This window comes from Culex quinquefasciatus, chromosome 3 (genome assembly GCF_015732765.1).
Source record: "Culex quinquefasciatus strain JHB chromosome 3, VPISU_Cqui_1.0_pri_paternal, whole genome shotgun sequence".
NCBI lineage: Eukaryota > Metazoa > Arthropoda > Insecta > Diptera > Culicidae > Culex > Culex quinquefasciatus.
Genome location: NC_051863.1, coordinates 27,649,650 through 27,668,195, shown reverse-complemented (window position 1 = coordinate 27,668,195; position 18,546 = coordinate 27,649,650). Strand labels below are relative to the sequence as shown.

The window sequence follows — 18,546 nt, the reverse complement described above, 5'->3', positions numbered from 1 at the left end:
GGATAATCGAGGCTTCGGATAATCGAGTCTGGACTGTATTTTCATCTACACGTATTCTTTCATATACGTTTCGACATGAATTTAGAGTTAAAAATCTGTATGTTGAGAAGTTATTTTTTTATCGTTTTTTTTTGTCTTCGGCAAAGTTGTAGGTAAGAAGAGCTAAAGAAAAAAATTTAACACTCTAAAAAGTATTACCCATTTTTCTATTTCACTATTTGTATTCACAGATTTTTCTTATTTTAATATTTGGATATTACAACAAATTGAAGGTTCACGGTGGCTCTCATTCAAAGGTTGTCTTTTGGAGTTGCGAAAAATGTTGTTTGTAACTCTATGCAAAATTTGATTTTATCAGCACATGTTGTATTTATCCAACTCGACACGTACTGATAAAAAAATATTTTTTTGGTATGTAATCGAATTTGCAATTGAAAAGTATTTTGCTATTTTCAGAAGTTGATCGTTTGCAAATTATATCCGCCTAAAAGTGACTTTTTTGTATGAAAAAACCTTTTTTTTGCTATCTGCAGTTAGGTATTAAATTTGATAACTTATAAACATATATTTTTATTAGAAAGTTCAGAAATATTCCTATGAATTTTGAAGATTTAATCAATGAGATTTTCTGAGAGTCAATCAAACAGCCTACAATGTTTAGTTTAGAATATTTCAGCAACTATTAGATCGATTTCTGATAACGAAAAAAATATTTGTAAATTTTCTAATGTCTCTGCTATCTTTTTTTTATTTTTGGCTTTCCTCGTGGAGAGTTTTTGACATATTTTTGGTCAAATATTGATCCATGGATAAAAAACCTTCATTATGTGACAAAATGAGTCTTAAAACAGCAATTCCACGTCAAATAGAGAATCGGTTGTACCCGACCCTCTCCGATTTCAATGAAACTTTGTGGACATGTTATTCTAGGCATATATAAGCCATTTTTGTGTATATGGAGCCAGTTACACTCGATAATGACATTTTAGAAGGGCATAAGTGTTTTAAATATTTTTGTATTTCGTAATTTAAAAATTGCTGCTGTATCTCAAAGCCGTTGTATCGTATCAAAAAGTGGTCTAAGACAAACTTGTAGGAAATTTGACGGGCTTTCCAAAAATAAAATACACCCGAAGAAAAAAACACTCGGCTTTTATGAGATTTTTTGATTTTTAATTTTAAAAGTCAAATTTGAAGGTGAGCCCACGATTCTTATTCGTTCAATTTTTTTGTGAAAATAAGCCTCACGAAAAATGCAGGATGGAGCAACTCACCTAAAAAATACAAAAATCATTTACTAAAAACTGTTTTTTGGAAAACTGCTCTAAAGTCCAATCCTTGTGAAGTTAAAGCGGTTATACAAATAAAAATGTTGAAAAAATAGGTTTTTTAATGGTTTTTGGAAATTTCTATATGACAGACTTAATTTTTCAGTCTCGAAAATATTTTTACCGGAAAGCTCGTCCAATTTTGCATAAGTTTGTCTGTGACCACATTTCAATTGGATTTATGGGCTTAAAGATATAAGCTAATTACATTGCTCATAACTGAAAACATAATATTTTTTCAGTGTAGTATAGTAACCCGGATAGTAAATTAGCTTATATCTGTAACCCCATACATCCAATTGAAATGTGGTCACATACAAACTTATGGGATATTGGATGAGCTTTCCAAGTCTGTCATATAGAAATTGCCAAAAACCATCAAAAAACCTATTTTTTCAACATTTTTATTTTTAAAACCGCTGTAACTTTACAAGGATTGGACTTAGGACAACGGTCAATATGGAGACTCTTATGTAAAATTGTCTGGAGAATTGACTGTCGAGTTTGGTTTTTGAAAATTTTGACGTTTAGAGCAGTTTTACAAAAAACAGCTTCAGTAAATGATTTTTGTATTTTTTAGGTGAGTTAATCCATCCTGCCTTTTTCTTGAGTCTTTTTGTAACATCTTAGGCTATTTTTACAACGAAACGAATAAAAATCGTGGGCTCACCTTCAAATTTGACTTTTAAACTTAAAAATCAAAAAATCTCATAAAAGTTTAGTTCTTTTTCTTTGAGTGTATTTTTTTTTCGAAAAGCCCGTAAAATTTCCTACAAGTTTGTCTTAGACCACTTTTTGATACGATGCAACGGCTTCGAGATACAGCAATATTTAAATTACGAAATACAAAAATATTTAAAACACTTACGCCCTTCTCAAATGTCATTATCGAGTGTAACTGGTTCCATGTACACAAAAATGGCTTATATATGCCTAGAATAACATGTCTACAAAGTTTCATTGAAATAGGAGAGGGTCGAGAAAAAAGTACCTAACAAATTTCTGTTTTGGGCTGGAATTGCTCTGATAACCAAAACAATGAAAAATAAAACCTATAAGCTTAAAAAGTTGGAAAACTTTTATTTCAAATTCCATTTTTACTTTGGGTATAACATACATAATGATGTTTGGAAGCTAAAAAAAAGTTGACCTTAACGAAAACTTCTTCTGGGACTCCCAAAATCACTGCTAGATGAATCAATCCGATTCGTTTCTATCCATCCATAGTTATCCAAAATCAGTCCAAAAAAATAACAAAACTCAACTCTGCCGGCCGGATGTTCCTACACCAGCCTCGAGCACCTGGCTTCACAAACACAACCAAACAAAAAACCCCCAAGCCCTAGGCACCGGTCCGGCACCACGTTTATCCGGTCTCCATAGGAATGGTGAATTGTTTTTTCGATAAGCCCACCGTGGTCGATACACAGTTCTCGGTACTGCCAGGTATTTGCCAGTTTCGACGGAACGGAACCGATGCCATTTTGCTTCGACGGTGCGCTCCGAGTGCTGCTCCAGTAGTCGTTCCGGGTCCGTTTTGTTTTGTTTTTCCTAAATTTTCCAGCATTTCAAACTTTTTTTTTCCGATTGTGCTTGGGTCGAAAAATACTAATGTGAAAACGTGCTCCTTTTTTTCTTCTTCTTTTTTTCCCGGGACTTTTTGTGATTGACCTATCTGAATCCTGACGACGACAACGACGACGTGTGTTCCGGGGAGATCTGCCAGCAGCCGTCGGACTTTTCCAACGAGGACTTTATGTCGAACCCGTCGCTGGCCATGGATGCCTGCTTCACCGCGTTCGACAAGGATGGGTAAGTTTGTCCAGTGGCAGTCTAGTCTCTATAATCCTATCGGTTATGCAATTGTGCCGAGCGGGTCGAGAGTTTGGGGTTTTTGGTGAACGATTTGTCTGTTTCTACTGTTGATTACGAAACGTTGCATTTGAAGGCAAAATCGAATTTGTCCACACGAAGGTATTTGATAGAGAAACGAGCGAAAAAAAAACCTTTGCTTATCTAAACAACAAATTGCAACGTTTGTTACAGCTGGTGAGATAAGCTCTATCAAAGTAAACATCAAACTCAGAGCGAGAGAGTGAGCTAAAATCGATTTAACTTTAGGCTAGGACAAATGTTATGGGTTTGTGACAAGTTCGGCGATTGTCCACCGTCCATGCAAAAAAGATTTTTTTTTGTATGGACAATTGTCAAAAATTCTCAAAAAATTGTCCACGTGATTTATGGATGGTCCCTAAATATAAATGAAATAAAGTCTAGGAGGTCTTATTAATAAGTTAATTTCGGTTTGGTTATAATACATCTGAGAATGTGAATTTAGTGTCAAAAAATGTGCCCCTAAAACTGTGTGAATTGACACCTTTTTAAGTGTAATTCCACTTATTCAACCAAATTGTGGTAAATTTCTGCGCAGAAGTCAACTCACCCATACAAATTCTTCATACAAACTTTTGAGAAAAACTGTTCGGCCCCGTCTAAATATTTTTGAAAAATTCAAAGTGCACGTGTTTCTGGGGACCCCAAACTTCATGCTTCCCCTCGAGTTGAGCCCGCGCAATCATTTTTGTCATTTTTTTTTTGTAGGTCAGTGTATCATTGTTAGCCTAATTGAACCGATTTAAAAATCTAAAATTTCTATTTACAGTACCGCAAGAAGTTTTTTTTTGCAAATGGATTTTTTTCGTCAAAACATTGATTACCGAGTTGGATAAATACGACGATTGCTGAAAAATCAAATTTTGCACCGAGTTGCTTACAACACTTTTTGCAATTCCGAAAAATGCTTCTAGAATGGAATTTTATGTCAAACATTCATGTGTTTAGTAAATTCACCGCTCAAAATTTAAAAATATATTGAAAAATGTTACTTTTCGATACTAGTGTTGAAAAGTTCAACTTTTCAGCACCCATTACTGTGCTGAAAAGTAGAATTTTTCAGCATTGGTATTGAGAGGTATTAATTTTCCATTCTGTTTTTTTATTTGTAGGGAAAAGTAGGCCGTTTCGTTTCTCCAGAAGGACAGGAAAAGTTGACAGTTTTACAGCGGAATTGCCAAAAATAATTTTTGCAATCCTGAAATGGGTGCTGAAAAGTTGAACTTTGCAACATTTGTATCGAAAAGTAAAATTTTTCAATATTCTTTTGTTTTGAACGGTGAATTTACATAACAAATGAATGAAAAAAAAAGCGAAGTTGACTTTATAGCTGTCGGCCACCATTGCTAGTACCAACCACTAGTGTCTTCCTTTTATCTACAAGGACTTCGCCGCCCTGGGCTCCTAAGTGTATGAAAGTATGGCACGGAGCGACGGCGCCGAATACCCATATTTACACAAAGAATTTTAGAGCGCCCGTCGCGGGATTCGAACCGGCGACCTCTGGATTGTGAGTCCAGTGCGCGGTTCGATTGATCCACACGGGCGGGACAAATGAATGTTTGACATAAAATTCCATTCAAAACCCGTTTTTCGGAATTGCAAATAATGTTGTAAGCAACTCGTTGCAAAACTTGATTTTTTCAACTCTCCTCGTATTTATCCAACTGGGTAAGCCTCGTTGGATAAATGTACGACTCGTTTCAAAAAAATATTGTTTTCGCAACTTGTTTCATAAACAACTATTACAATTCTTATTTCATCGAAAAGCTGAAACTTTGACATGTAATTTATGTGCTAGAGTCATTTGACATGGAACATAAAACATAAACTTAAAATATATTGTTTATGAATATTTTACTATTTATTCTAAATGAATAAGGCCGTTGCAAATATTTTTCAAAGTTTATGTCGCCCCCCTTCAAAATTGGTCTGAAAAATCATGGGGCCAAAAAAATGTTTTTTTTTCGAAAAACTCAAAAAAAACAGTAAAAGTAGAAGTCTACTCCACTGAAAACAATCTAAAATGTCCTATTCTGCATTGATAATCATATTTGGCATGTTTGGGCACGTTTTAAAAATATTTTGAACTTTTATGGAATTCCAAAGTACATTACCGCAAAAAATAAATTATCTCGCAAAAATTAAATTTCCATCAATACTTAGAAATTTGGGAAACTTATGATTGTAAAACAACTGGACAGGTGTATAATGCTTTTTAAAACAATTTTTTTTGTCAAATGTTAAAACCGTGGCATGTAATTTCATTTTTTTGCCTTTCTTACTAAAGAAAGGTATCGGTTTTACTTTATGGCTGGACATCATTTTCATCTTCGTAAATTTGACGATCAATCGGAATCGGAAAAATGGCTAAAAAAACATACTGCATCGACTTTCGACGCTTCGTCGCCAAGTCGGCAAGTTGTTAAGTTAAGCTTCGAATACTGGCGCGAGAATGCTGGCGCATATATTTTGTGGCTCGAGATATACTCGTTTGTAGTAGCTTGTCTACCGATGTTTCGTACAACATGTAAGACATCGTAGCTTTTCAGTTTCTTTTGCCTTGTCCGTTTTTGCATAATTATCCATTGTTTATGCTTAAACTTTTGTGGTAATAACTGAATTCATGCCATTTCAATAACAAATTCTGTTAAAATAACAGAAAATGTTATGGATTCTTCATGAAAAATTCATTTTTGCATAAGAGTTTAATAACAGTTTATGTTATCATAACAAAATTTGTTATTGATCTGGTATTGATTGCAAGCCAAAACAACTTTGGAATAACATTTTTTTGTTATGGAACAATACCTTCAACTGTTATTGGGATGATCGGATTAGTTGTTAAAATAACAAAAAATAATAACAAAGATTTGTTCGAAGAATTGCTTAAAATGTTATTAGCCTGTTATTACAATAACAATTCAATAACAAAAAAATCATAACGATTAATAACAAATCTTGTTATAAATAACATAACATGCTATTGGCCTAGTATTTTCAAATATCAAAAAATGTTATTCCCAAGTTATTTCCGTCTGCTCGGGGAGTCGGGTTCCTTCAAGCGACTTTGAATCCATACTTTGAAGACAACTCCGACTCTGGGTGCAGGATATGACGTCAACGCCGACTTCAGCTTTCCAAAAATACCCGACTTCACAGATTCCGACTCCAAGTGAAAGTTGCTGAAAATTAGCTGAATCCGATGCCGTCTCCGAGGTCTCACTCCAGCTCGAACTTCAAAGTCAGCTCCGACTTCCTCGCTCTGTGAAAATAATAACAGTTTTTGTTATTCACATTTCAAAAATTCTCAATAAATAAATCAATTCACTTAAAGAATATAACAAACTAAAAAAAACAGCTTTCAAAAGTTAATTTATCAGATAAATTTAAACTTAAGGACCTCATTTCATGGTCAAATAAATGACCACGATTAAATTGGTCAAAATTATTCCATAGTTCTAGCCAATTTTAGTTTAGTCCCTTAGGGGGTATATCAAATAATTTAGCGGCCGTGGCTGACTTGTTACGGTGTTCGCTTTGTAAGCGAATGGTTCTGGGTTCGATTCCCATCTGCTCCCAACGAGAAAGTTAAGTACACAGAATTTGAAATGATGAATATGAACGAAAAATCAAAGTCGCTCGAGGCGGGGTTCGATCCCCCGTCCTTTGGGTTGGTAAGCAAAAATGCTAACCACTAGGCCATGACGACTTGGTAAACTTGGACTGGAATTAGGACTACTGTTACAGAGAGCGAGTTGTGGCGCTATAACCACGGCAAAATAGTGTCCAGGGCATTCGTGGAAATACAATGTCCCATCCCAGAGGGTCCCGGAGTACCAAACCTTCTTAGCATGGTGCTCCCAACGAATACAACCAAAAAATCTCGGAGCGTATGGTGGTGTGTCCCCACGCTTCTTCCTCCCCTGTCGATTCAGAATTGTGTTGTTGTTCGAACACTCAGTGCTCAAACTCAATCCAATTACGAATCATCTCTGCGATACGGCTTTACGCAGTAGGCCTGGCCGCTTTAACGCTTGTGATGTTTCAATGCATTCAATGCAATGGCGCACTACAAATGTTAATAAATGACAAGAAGAGTGCTAGGCGTCATCTAACCTAAGGCACTCTCCAGGATCCCTTCGAAAGATTGGCTGCGCTAGGGTCTGATTAGATTAGATTAGATTAGGGGGTATATCAAATAATTTAAAAAATCAACTTTCAAAATTTGAACTTTTTAGAATAATTTTAGCTTAAGGACCCCATTTCATGGACAAAGTAATGATCCCGACGAAAATGGTCAAAATTATCCAATAGTTCTAGCCAATGTTAGCAAAGTCCTTTAAGGGGTACATCAAAAAATTAAAAAAATCAACTTTCAAATTTGCATCACTTTAGAATAATTTTAGCTTGAGCACCCCATTTCATGGCCAAAATAATGACCCCGACGAATCGGTGAAGCGTTTGAACGCTAAACCGGCTATCGGCAACAGAAAAAGAAAACAGCCTCTTCTGAGGTCTGATTCTGATTCTGAATGTGAGGTCAATCCTCCAATTCCATTGACAAACAGTTTCGGTGTTTTATCCGAAACTGAAGACATGGAACCTTCTCCTCGTACTGAGCCTTCTGCCGTCGAGAAACGAGTAAAGGCTCCGCCAATTGTAGTGACTTCCGTCTCCGATTTGGCCAGCTTTCGAACGCAACTGAAGAATTGCAAGGAAACTTGCAATTTGAAGGTTTCGTTCCAGCTTGGTCGAAGAGGAGAATGTCGCTTGTTGACGGAATCTTTACAAGATCACCAAACTTTTGTTGGTTATTTGAAAAACCACAAACACAATTTCTACACGTATGAGACCAAGAATGCTCGGCCATTCAAGGCGGTCTTGAAAGGTCTCTCCAACGACTTGTCGGTGGATGAGATCAAAAACGAACTTAAGGTGTTGCTTGGCTTTGCCCCATCCCAAGTAATACCAATGAAGAAAAAATCAAACGGGAATATTTCTCGCTTTGGTTTGACTTCACAATTTTATCTGATTCATTTCAACAGAAATGAAATCAACAATTTGAAACTTTTGGACAAAGTTCAGTTTTTGTTCCATGTACGGGTAAAGTGGGAGCATTTTAAGAAACATGGCGGTAATGGCCAGAATCTGACCCAGTGCCGGCGTTGCCAGGCATTCGGTCACGGTACTGATCATTGCGCCATGGTTCCAAAATGCATGGTTTGCGGGGATTCTTCTCACGACAAGGACAATTGTCTCGTGAAAGAAGTCACCCAATTTAAATGTGCAAATTGTGGTGAAAATCACAAATCAAATTTTTGGGATTGCCCCATCAGAAAAAAGGTTTTGGATTCTCGTGCTAAGCATCAGCCGAAATCCAAACCGAAATTTTCTCAAAGTCAGGTTGTACCTGCATCTTTAAATCAAACGTTCGTGCTGTCTCACTCGAACAATGCTAGAAATACCCCTACCATGGAAAAGTTAGGTAACAACAATGGCATTTCTTATGCTAACGTTGTTTCGGGTTCATCCACGAATTTTAAATCTTCTACCAATCTTTCTGAAATTGGGCAGGTACCTCAAATCTCATTTGAAAATTTTTCTGCTGGCAACGCTTTGGGATCTTCTGATCTCGGCGATGTTACGTTTGAAAAAATGACTTTTTTGCAAAACTCACTGTTTGGTTTGATTCAAACAATGAGTAATGCTACATCCATGATGGAAGCAATCCAGATTGGATTAAAATTTGCGAATGATGTTGTTCTTACCCTGAAGTTTAATCATGGATCTAAGTAATTCCATCAATATTATGAATTTTAATGCTCGCTCTTTAAAAGCGAAAGAAAATGAATTTTTCAACTTTTACGAGTTCATAACGTGCATGTTGCTGTTATAACCGAAACATTTTTAAAAACTGGCACTTATTTGAAAAGTGATCCAGATTATAAAGTTATAACTAATAACCGAATGAATCGAAATGGCGGTGGAGTTGCAATAGTTATCCACCGTAGTATGACTTATAGCACGTTACGTGACTTTAAGTTAAAAGTTATTGAAAGTTTGGGCATTGAACTTGAAACTTCTTTTGGGAAAATTATGATTGCAGCTGCATATTTGCCTTTCCAATGCACTGGGGAAAATAAAAATTATTTCAAAGGGGATTTGAATAAACTTACTCGGCATAGATCTCGATTTTTGATCATCGGTGATTTTAATGCCAAACACCAATCTTGGAATAATTCAAAAGTAAATTCCAATGGTAAAATTCTGTTCAGAGATTGCACTTCTGGTCTTTATTCGGTTTTATACCCGAATGGGCCAACTTGCTTTTCTTCTGTTAGAAATCCATCAACAATTGATTTGGTGTTGACAAATCAAAGTCAGTATTGTGGTCCTTTAGTGACTCATGCTGATTTTGATTCTGATCATCTTCCAGTAACTTTTTCACTTTCTCATGAAGCAGTTACCAGACCCAATAGTTCTGTGTTTAATTACCACAAAGCTAATTGGGACAGGTATCAGCATCATATTGAGAATAATTTAAATCATGATTTTGTTTTAGAAACCAAAGCTGATATTGATTCAGCCTTGGAATCTTTAACTAATGCAATTTTGGATGCTAGGAATATTGCTATTCCTAAAGTCCAAGTCAAATTTGATTCTCCCATTATTGATGACGATCTTCAGCTTCTGATTCGTCTGAAAATGTTCGCCGAAGACAGTATCAACGTTCTCGTGATCCTGCACTGAAGCGAATTCAAAAGATTTGCAAAAGGTTATTGACCACAGATTCACTCTCCTGCGAAATGAAAAGTTCGCAAGAGATGTCGAACAAATTAAACCTTATTCCAAACCTTTTTGAAACTTTCAAAGGTTCTTAAGAAACCTCAAAACCCATCCCTTCTTTAAAAGATGGTGATAATATTCTATTAACTAATGGGGAAAAAGCTCAAAACTTGCTCAGCAGTTTGAGAGTGCTCATAATTTCAACTTGAATGTTTTGAGTCCTATTGAAAATCAAATTTCAATAGAATTTCAGAATATTGTTGAACAAGAATTTTCATCAGATGAAGTTTTTAATACGGATCTGAATGAAATAAAATCTATTATCAAAAATTTAAAAATATGAAAGCCCCTGGTGAGGATGGCATTTTTACATTTTAATTAAAAATTACCAGAAGCAACTTTAAGTAGCTTGGTCAAAATTTTCAACAAATGTTTTGATTTGGCATATTTTCCCAGTAGTTGGAAAAATGCCAAAGTAATTCCGATTTTGAAACCGGATAAAAATCCTGCTGAAGCCTCAAGCTATCGGCCCATTAGTTTGCTTTCATCTATTAGTAAATTATTCGAAAGAATAATTCTTAATAGAATGATGACGCACATTAATGAAAATTCAATTTTCGCTGATGAGCAGTTTGGATTTCGCCTTGGGCATTCAACTACTCATCAGTTGTTGAGAGTTTCAAATTTAATTCGAAGCAACAAATCTGAGGGCTATTCTACTGGCGCTGCTCTTCTAGACATAGAAAAAGCATTTGACAGTGTTTGGCATAAAGGTTTGATTGCGAAATTGAAAAGGTTTAATTTTCCGATTTATATCGTGAAAATTATTCAAAATTATTTGACGGATCGTACTCTGCAGGTATGTTATCAGAATAGCAAATCTGATCAACTACCTGTACGTGCTGGCGTCCCTCAAGGAAGCATTTTGGGTCCAATTTTATACAATATTTTTACTTCTGACTTGCCTGATTTGCCCCAAGGATGTCAGAAATCACTTTTTGCTGATGACACAAGCATCTCCGCCAAAGGCAGAAGCCTTCGTGTCATCACAAGAAGATTACAAAAAAGCTTGGATATTTTCAATTCTTATTTGAAAGAATGGAAAATTACTCCAAATGCTGCAAAACTCAACTTATTATTTTCCCTCACAAACCAAGGGCTGATTTTCTTAAACCAAAAAGTCATCACATTATAAAGATGAATGAGGTAAATTTAAAGTGGGAGGATCAAGTGAAATATCTTGGACTTGGTTTTGACAAAACCTTACTTACAAGGATCACATTGAAAGTATCCAGGTTAAATGTAACAAATATATTAAATGTTTGTATCCACTTATAAACAGGAATTCTAGACTTTGTCTCAAGAATAAACTGTTAATTTATAAACAAATTTTCAGACCTGCCATGCTTTATGCTGTGCCGATCTGGACAAGCTGTTGCTTAACCAGGAAGAAAAACTTCAGAGGATTCAGAACAAAATTCTGAAAATGATTCTGAAACTTCCTCCCTGGTTCAGCACCAGTGAACTTCATCAATTAGCCGAAGTTGACACTTTGGATGTTATGTCCAATAAGATAATTGATGCATTTCGACAAAAATCATTGCAGTCTTCAGCTGCATTGATCCGCTCTTTATATAGTTTATAAGTTAGTTTTAAGGTATCCCTTTTCCTTTTGTACATGTAGGACCTCCTACATTTGAAATCACTGAATAGCGAAAGCTACAATATTTCATGAATAAATGAAAGTTGCTAGTATTTAAAATTGAGGTGAAAAGTCATCGTTTGTGATTGGACACTCAATAATATTTTAACTGAATGAATGTACATGGAAAAGAAATTTGAATAAATATAAATTAAAAAAAAAAAAAAAAAATGACCCCGACGAAAATGGTCAAAATTATTCCATAGTTCTAGCCAATTTTAGCAAAGTCCTTTAGGGGGTATATCAAATAATGAATAAATTAACTTTCAAATTTTCAACTTTTTAGAATAATTTTAGCTTAAGGACCCCATTTCATGGCCAAAATAATGACCCTGACGAAATTGGACAAAATTATACCAAAGATCTAAACATTTTTAAAAAAAGAAAAAATAATAACAGATTGTGTTATGGACAATTAAAAACTTTCCCATTTGTGCGATTTGTGATAGTTTTTATTCTTAGTCAGAATACCAAACGAATAACAAATCTTGTTAATAGGAAAGTTTTTGAAATGTATAACATTTCCTCTTATTAGCGTGTTATTAAACATTTTCAGTATAATATCACTTCAATACCAAATCTCTCTCACCTCAATGAGGAAAGGCTATAAAATCACTCAAAAATGAACTTCTCTATTCGACCTGGTAGACCCACCTTCACGTATACCTATCGACTCAGATTCAAATTCTGAACAAATGTATGTGCGTGTGTCTGGATGTGAGTCCGTGCACCGAAAAATATGCACACGATTTTCTCCGGACTGGCTGTACCGATTTGGACCGTGGACATTTTGGACCGTCATTCGATCCGTCTTGGGGTCCCACAAGAACATAGGTAATATTATGAAGTTTAGAAAAGTACTTCTAAAGTTATGCTAAAAAACGATTTTAGCTAAACTTTTGAAGATTGTAAAAAGGGTGGTTTTTGTAAGAAATCCCGCCATGGTATACATTTTTAGAAAGGTTAAAAGACCTTTCCAACGCGTTCAAAAGATTGAAGATCTGACAACCCCTAAAAAGTTATGAGCACTTAAGTGTTATTTATACATTTTTTTGAGGCCGGATCTCAAATATTTTGATGAAAAAGTTGTCCGGATGTATCATGCGACCCATCGTTGGATAGGTAATCAAAAGACCTTTCCAACAAGCCCAAAAGATTGAAGATCTGACAAACCCAGCAAAAGTTATAAGTACTTTAATGTTTTTAATAAGCTTTTTTGAGGCCGGATCTCAGATATTTTGATAAAAATATGCGAGGAAGGCACCAACGACCTAAAGGTGGATCAAGTAAAGTTTTTTAATCAGAAACTGTTATTATTTTTTCTTCTTGAAGTTGATGTTCAGGGTAAAATAATAACACTTTTTGTTATTTTAACAGGATTTGTTATTGAAATATTATTGATTTTGTTACTACCGTCTGCCCGGGAAATCACATTCAATGCTGATCCTGATCCTGATACACGGAGAAAAAAGAGTTCCCAAAATCGTGAACAAGCGTTCATGAAAATGGGAACCACGAATAAAGTGTTCTAATTTCATGGTATGTTTTCCAAAATCGTACCATGGGATTTGAACACTTTGTTCGTGGTTCCTATTTTCATGAACGCTTGTTCACGATTTTAGGAACTCTTTTTTCTCCGTGTGGGCTCTCCAGTTATCTAAAACAAAATGAAGTTTTGTTCCGAAGCTCTTTGGTTTTAGGCGAAAACCGGGAAAAAACTTTGGAATTTAAAATCGAAATCTGGTGTTAGTAGGTCTATTCGTCGCCATCGTGCTAACTTGTCGTACGTGCATTTTGGGCCAAATTGAGTTAAGAACGCCATTTTGTGCAGCTCTCAATGCCTCACCTTTTGACCTTCACAGATCCCCAAAATTCGATTTCAATCCTGAGATATTCATCAAAAAACAAAAAAACTCCGTGCATTTTTGTCACTTTACATGTGAAAGTAGTTTCAATCTTGTCGTGCTATCTTGTCACTCCATGAAAATTGATGTAAGTGCGACAAAAGGCCAAAGGAAATTCAGGCCAGGAAAGTCAGGATGCGTTTGTCGCACGTACAAGCTAGACTACCGTAAACATTTGTAATTATAACTCGGGACTCCAGCAACCAACTTCAACCAAACTTTGGGACAATGCACAGAATGGCGACCCAAACAAACCGTGTTTGTTATTGTTTACATTGCGTGCTCTCGTTTTTGAATATTCAAGGTCAAACATTAAAACGCGTTTTTCTCGGAACGTCAAAATGGCGGGTGCGACAAGATAGCACGACGACGTCGTATTCTCGTCCAGCAGAATTCTGCAATTCTGCATAAAATCGGCAGCAGAGCGTTCTCGTACTTTTCTGCACCAAAAGTTACTTTTCTCTCAAGGAGATATTAGACTTCGGCAAACAAACAAACAAACTCGCACATTTTAACAGTTGGCCAGTTTGTCTGCTTTGTTTGTTTACTTGGATTTGTTTGCAGAAACGTCAGCATGCATACATTTTTTCTTGTTTGCCGAGATTGCCCCAAACAAGTTTTGGAGTTTGGCAAACTGTCAAACGCGAAAAAGTGCGAGTTTGTTTGTTTGCTTGCCTAGTCTAAAGGAGCCGCTACACTATCGCAAACAAACAAACATATTCGCACTTGTTCGTGTTTGACAGTTTGCCAAACTCGCAAACTTGTTTGCGGCAAACTCGCAAACAATGCAAAATGTATGCAGGCTGACGTTTGTACAAACAAATCCAGGTAAACAAACAAAGCAGACAAACTGTCAAAAAGTGCGAGTTTGTTTGGTTGTTTGCCGTAGTGTAATGGCTCTTTAATACCTCCTTCAGGCAAGTAGGTAGTTGCTTCTCACTTCTGCTGGCTAGCTTTTTATGTAAATACAGTCCAGACCCGATTATCCGAAGGTTTGTATGGGTTGTATTTCATCACCGCCATTTTGAATTTGAAAATTCTGAATCACTTTACAGTAGTTTAGGGGCCAAAAGGACGGGAATGCGCTGAAAACAAGTTACTTTTGCTGGCTGCAGAATTCTGCAGAAGTTGCAGGAATTTTGCAATTCTATGGGATAGATTTAGAGTGCAAACATCCTCGCACTCTCTCTCCACATGGTGACATTAATAATGCTTCATGTTGTTCACCACAGCAGCAGCAGCATTACAAATCCGAATCATGTCGCGCTTGGCGTTCTCTCTCATTACAGAACGTGCTCGGTAATTTGTGAAGGGTTTCTGTTTGTGACGCGAACACAAACAACGGCCACGATGAGATGCTGAATTTAGGATCTCGTCATTGCTCTGTGGGAAACTCGAGTGAAATTTCGAGAAGGATTTTCGGGTGGAGAAGTGTATTCAATTTGCATTAGAATGCCACAAGATTACAAGCATTAACCCTTGGTGGTAAAGTTCAAAATTGCAACTTTGTTGCACGTTTTACCAAACATCAACAACTAATTTCTGCTAACTTGCACGTGCCCGGTGTAACCGATAGAGTGGAGTTTAATTGGCCGCTCATACAACAACAGAAATAGACACCAGTTCCATCAGGTCGGGGCGCGCGCATGCAACCAGCAAATCAACATCCGTCGTCACGCCATTTATTATTGAGTCACTCCACGTTCTGGTCCTGCGGCAGCACCACCCCACGGAGGGTTCTGTTTCCGTCTGAATGGGCTCACCCATGCGTGAATTGGCAACTTTCGTCGTTTTTACCAGGGACGACTCATAATTTGGGACGTAGGCAAATTCATCGACGGCCTCTCGACGAGAAATCGGATTCCGCATGCTCTGCTGCGTGCTATTTTGCAGCAAAACAAAAAGCCACCACTTTCCCCCTCGGCTGCTGCTGACGTCACACGGACATTATTGACGAGCTCCGGGGGTTGGCTGGGTGAAAATTGGTACATTTTGAGTAACTCTAAACGTAGGGTGCAGAAATTCGTACACCCAAAACAAACTTTACTGACATTCAGTGTCGAACAAACTACTGACATCTGTTGACAGCTTTACTGCACTAACGAGAACGTCACCAATACATCAATAGAGTGCAACCGCGAATAAAAGGGTTGCGTTTCTCACACAGAAAAAAAAGTTGAATTTTGGAATGTTGAAAATTTGGTAGGTTGAATATTACCTCTTTTTTGAGTAATATTATAAAGAAATGTGTAAAAATGGAAACCTGATGAATATTTATCAATAACTGATGAAAATTCATCATTATCTGGGGTAAAATTAATCATTTTTTTTACACAAAATCTGTCACCATTTCCTGATAAATATTACCATAATTTTTTTTCTGTGCACCAAAAACGCTCCACTTGGAATATCCATAGAAGCAATTAGTTTTTTTTAAATGAAATTTTGAGTCAAATCATTACCTCCAGATTTCAAACGAACCATCGTATCGACGCGTCCCAGCTAGAAGAAGCAATAAATCACTGCGCATTCACACTAGATGTTACACAGTTGTTTGTTGGCCCAAGCGCACGAAAGCTTTTGGAGAGCTTTTCGCGGTGTCATCATCGACAACAGTGAAGGGGTCTACGTTTTCCCGTTCCTTTGGCAAGCAAATGGCTGGCAGAAATCGATATAAATAAAATAATTGCATTATAACATCCCCCCCCCTCCCACCACCCCTCTCTTTTGTCATTTGGTGCCCTTTTTGGCACCCCCTTTCCGGCCCTTTTCATATTGTGCGCATTGGCTGGCCAAAATTAATTGTGAACTGCCAGCCTGCCTGCCTGTCGCTATTTGTGCAGCTATAATTGGGTTTCCCGCCTAATGGAAAGCAATTTCGCGCAATAAAGTTGCAACTGCTAAAGTTCTGCGCGTTTTTTTTTTGCTAGGCCACTGCATAAATTTTGTGGCGTGTCAAATTTTGGCGTAATTTAATACGCTTGCTGGTAGTTAACTGGCCTTAATGAAACTCGATTGCATTATTTCAATTAAGGGAGCTCGAAACTAAAAACTACGTTATAGACTATTGGTTGTGGGCTGTAGTTACGTTTGAGGATCATTTAAAATTGTAGCAATATTGGCATGTGAGATTGCGTTTAATTATCACTCAAACGCTCGGGTAGTCATTTGACCCCTATTTTTTTTCTTAAAAATCTCATAACTTTTGATAGAATTGACCAAATTGGATGGTTCCGGTTGCAAAAGATCCAGATATGTCTATATTTTAAACTGTCAGATCGGGGACAAATATGGTCCACTTTTACCGGAGATATTCCGGATTCCGTTGGGGTACCTCGGCCATCCTATTTAGGGTTTTGGTTAATAGAACAAAAACCATTTCACAGAACAATGCCGGAAATGATGCAAAACTTCAAGGCATCATTCTAATACATCATCCGACAAAAATAATTGACATGGTTAGGTCCTACGGGGCAATCGACATCAGCTCAGTGAACCGTTTCTGGTTGGAACCTGTTCTGGTGCCCGAAGGTCTTGACCATGTCATATATCTATGCAGGATGATGTATTCGAATGATGCCTTGAAGTTTTGCACCATTTCCGACATTGTTCTGTGCAATGGTCTTTGTTATATTGACAAAAACCTCAAATAGGAGGGCCAAGGTACCCCAACGGAATCCGGAATATCTCCGGTAAAAGTGGACCATATTTGTCCCCCATCTGTCAGTTTAAAATATAGACAAATCTGGATCTTTTGCAACCGGAAGCATCCAATTTGGTCAATTCTATCAAAAGTTATGAGATTTTTAAGAAAAAAAATAGGGGTCAAATGACCACCCGAGCGTTTGAGTGTTATTCATTAGACAATTGAACCAAGTTTATCAGTAAAAATTTTGTTCAAAATTCATCAGAAAAATATATATTTTACGCTAACTTATATCTAAGAAAATAATTTTATCTGTTCTTAGCGAAAAATATTCCAGAAAAATCAAAAAATGTGATCCGTTTTCCGTCATGTCATTTTGGGAGTATTTAAACCAGAACTAGCCAACCTTTTTTGGCTCAATTTTCACATTGTTGATCGTCGAAATAGCAATTGTTCATTTTTTTTAAATTTCATTGATGGATTCTGATGACGAATAACGACATTGCAGTTAAATTCACCTTGATTAAGGTGATATATGGTGTCTTTCACTTTTGAGACAATGACTGTCAATGATAGTTCTGAATTCAGGGTCCAGAAATAGTATATTGAAATGAAAAAATAATCACTATATATGTAAAATACTTCAACAAACAACACAAAGATTGAAAACTTCTGAATCAAGATTTGAATATTTTTCTAAAATAAACATGGCCGCAAAATGGCTGATCGGGAATGATGCCTTCCAGAGCCTTAAATAAACCACAACATTACGGGTCTCTTGCTATAAAAAATATAATGACAAAACTCTGCCAAACTGTGCAAGGAAATTGATAAAAACTGCAGGAAAATGCAATTGTTTTGAACTAATTGAACTTCTATTTAAATAAAACATTTCAAAGTATTTTGAAAAAAAAAAAATAGTTATTATAGTTCAATAGAATCAAAATTAAGTAAATATAAAATTAGCAGATTTTTGTATGTAATTCGCAAAGTATCCATAAACGCTTTAATTTTTTAACCTGATTTAAGCTACTGTGAAAAATTACAAAATATCAATAAAGCTACAACAAAATAAAATCCTGAAGTGCTACGAGTATTTCCAATCTAAATTAAAAGTTATGTTCTTAACATTCATTTTTGAAATAATGTTGATTCATTTCTTATTAAATGTTACAACAGTTCTATTCTATTGTTTTTTTTTGATTTCAAGACATTAGACTTCAATTCAAGAGTTTACAAAGTAAATATCTCGTTTTTCAATTGACCACTAATAAAATTTACTCC

The 18,546-nt window shown here is 36.2% G+C and overlaps 1 protein-coding gene across 5 annotated transcripts in view; it reads left to right on the top strand.

Annotated features, from left to right (window-relative positions):
* The window catches only part of LOC6043573 (nicotinamidase), a 106,681-nt gene that overhangs the window by 27,417 nt on the left and 60,718 nt on the right, over nucleotides 1-18,546 (top strand). For 2 of the 5 annotated variants that reach the window (XM_038260411.1, XM_038260409.1), the window contains exon 2: nucleotides 3,055-3,140. In XM_038260411.1, coding sequence (XP_038116339.1) covers nucleotides 3,055-3,140 — 86 coding nt within the window. Of the gene's footprint in view, nucleotides 1-2,733; nucleotides 2,859-3,054; nucleotides 3,141-18,546 lie in introns of those variants that run through there. The other 3 variants (XM_038260412.1, XM_038260410.1, XM_038260413.1) reach the window with 2 other exon arrangements.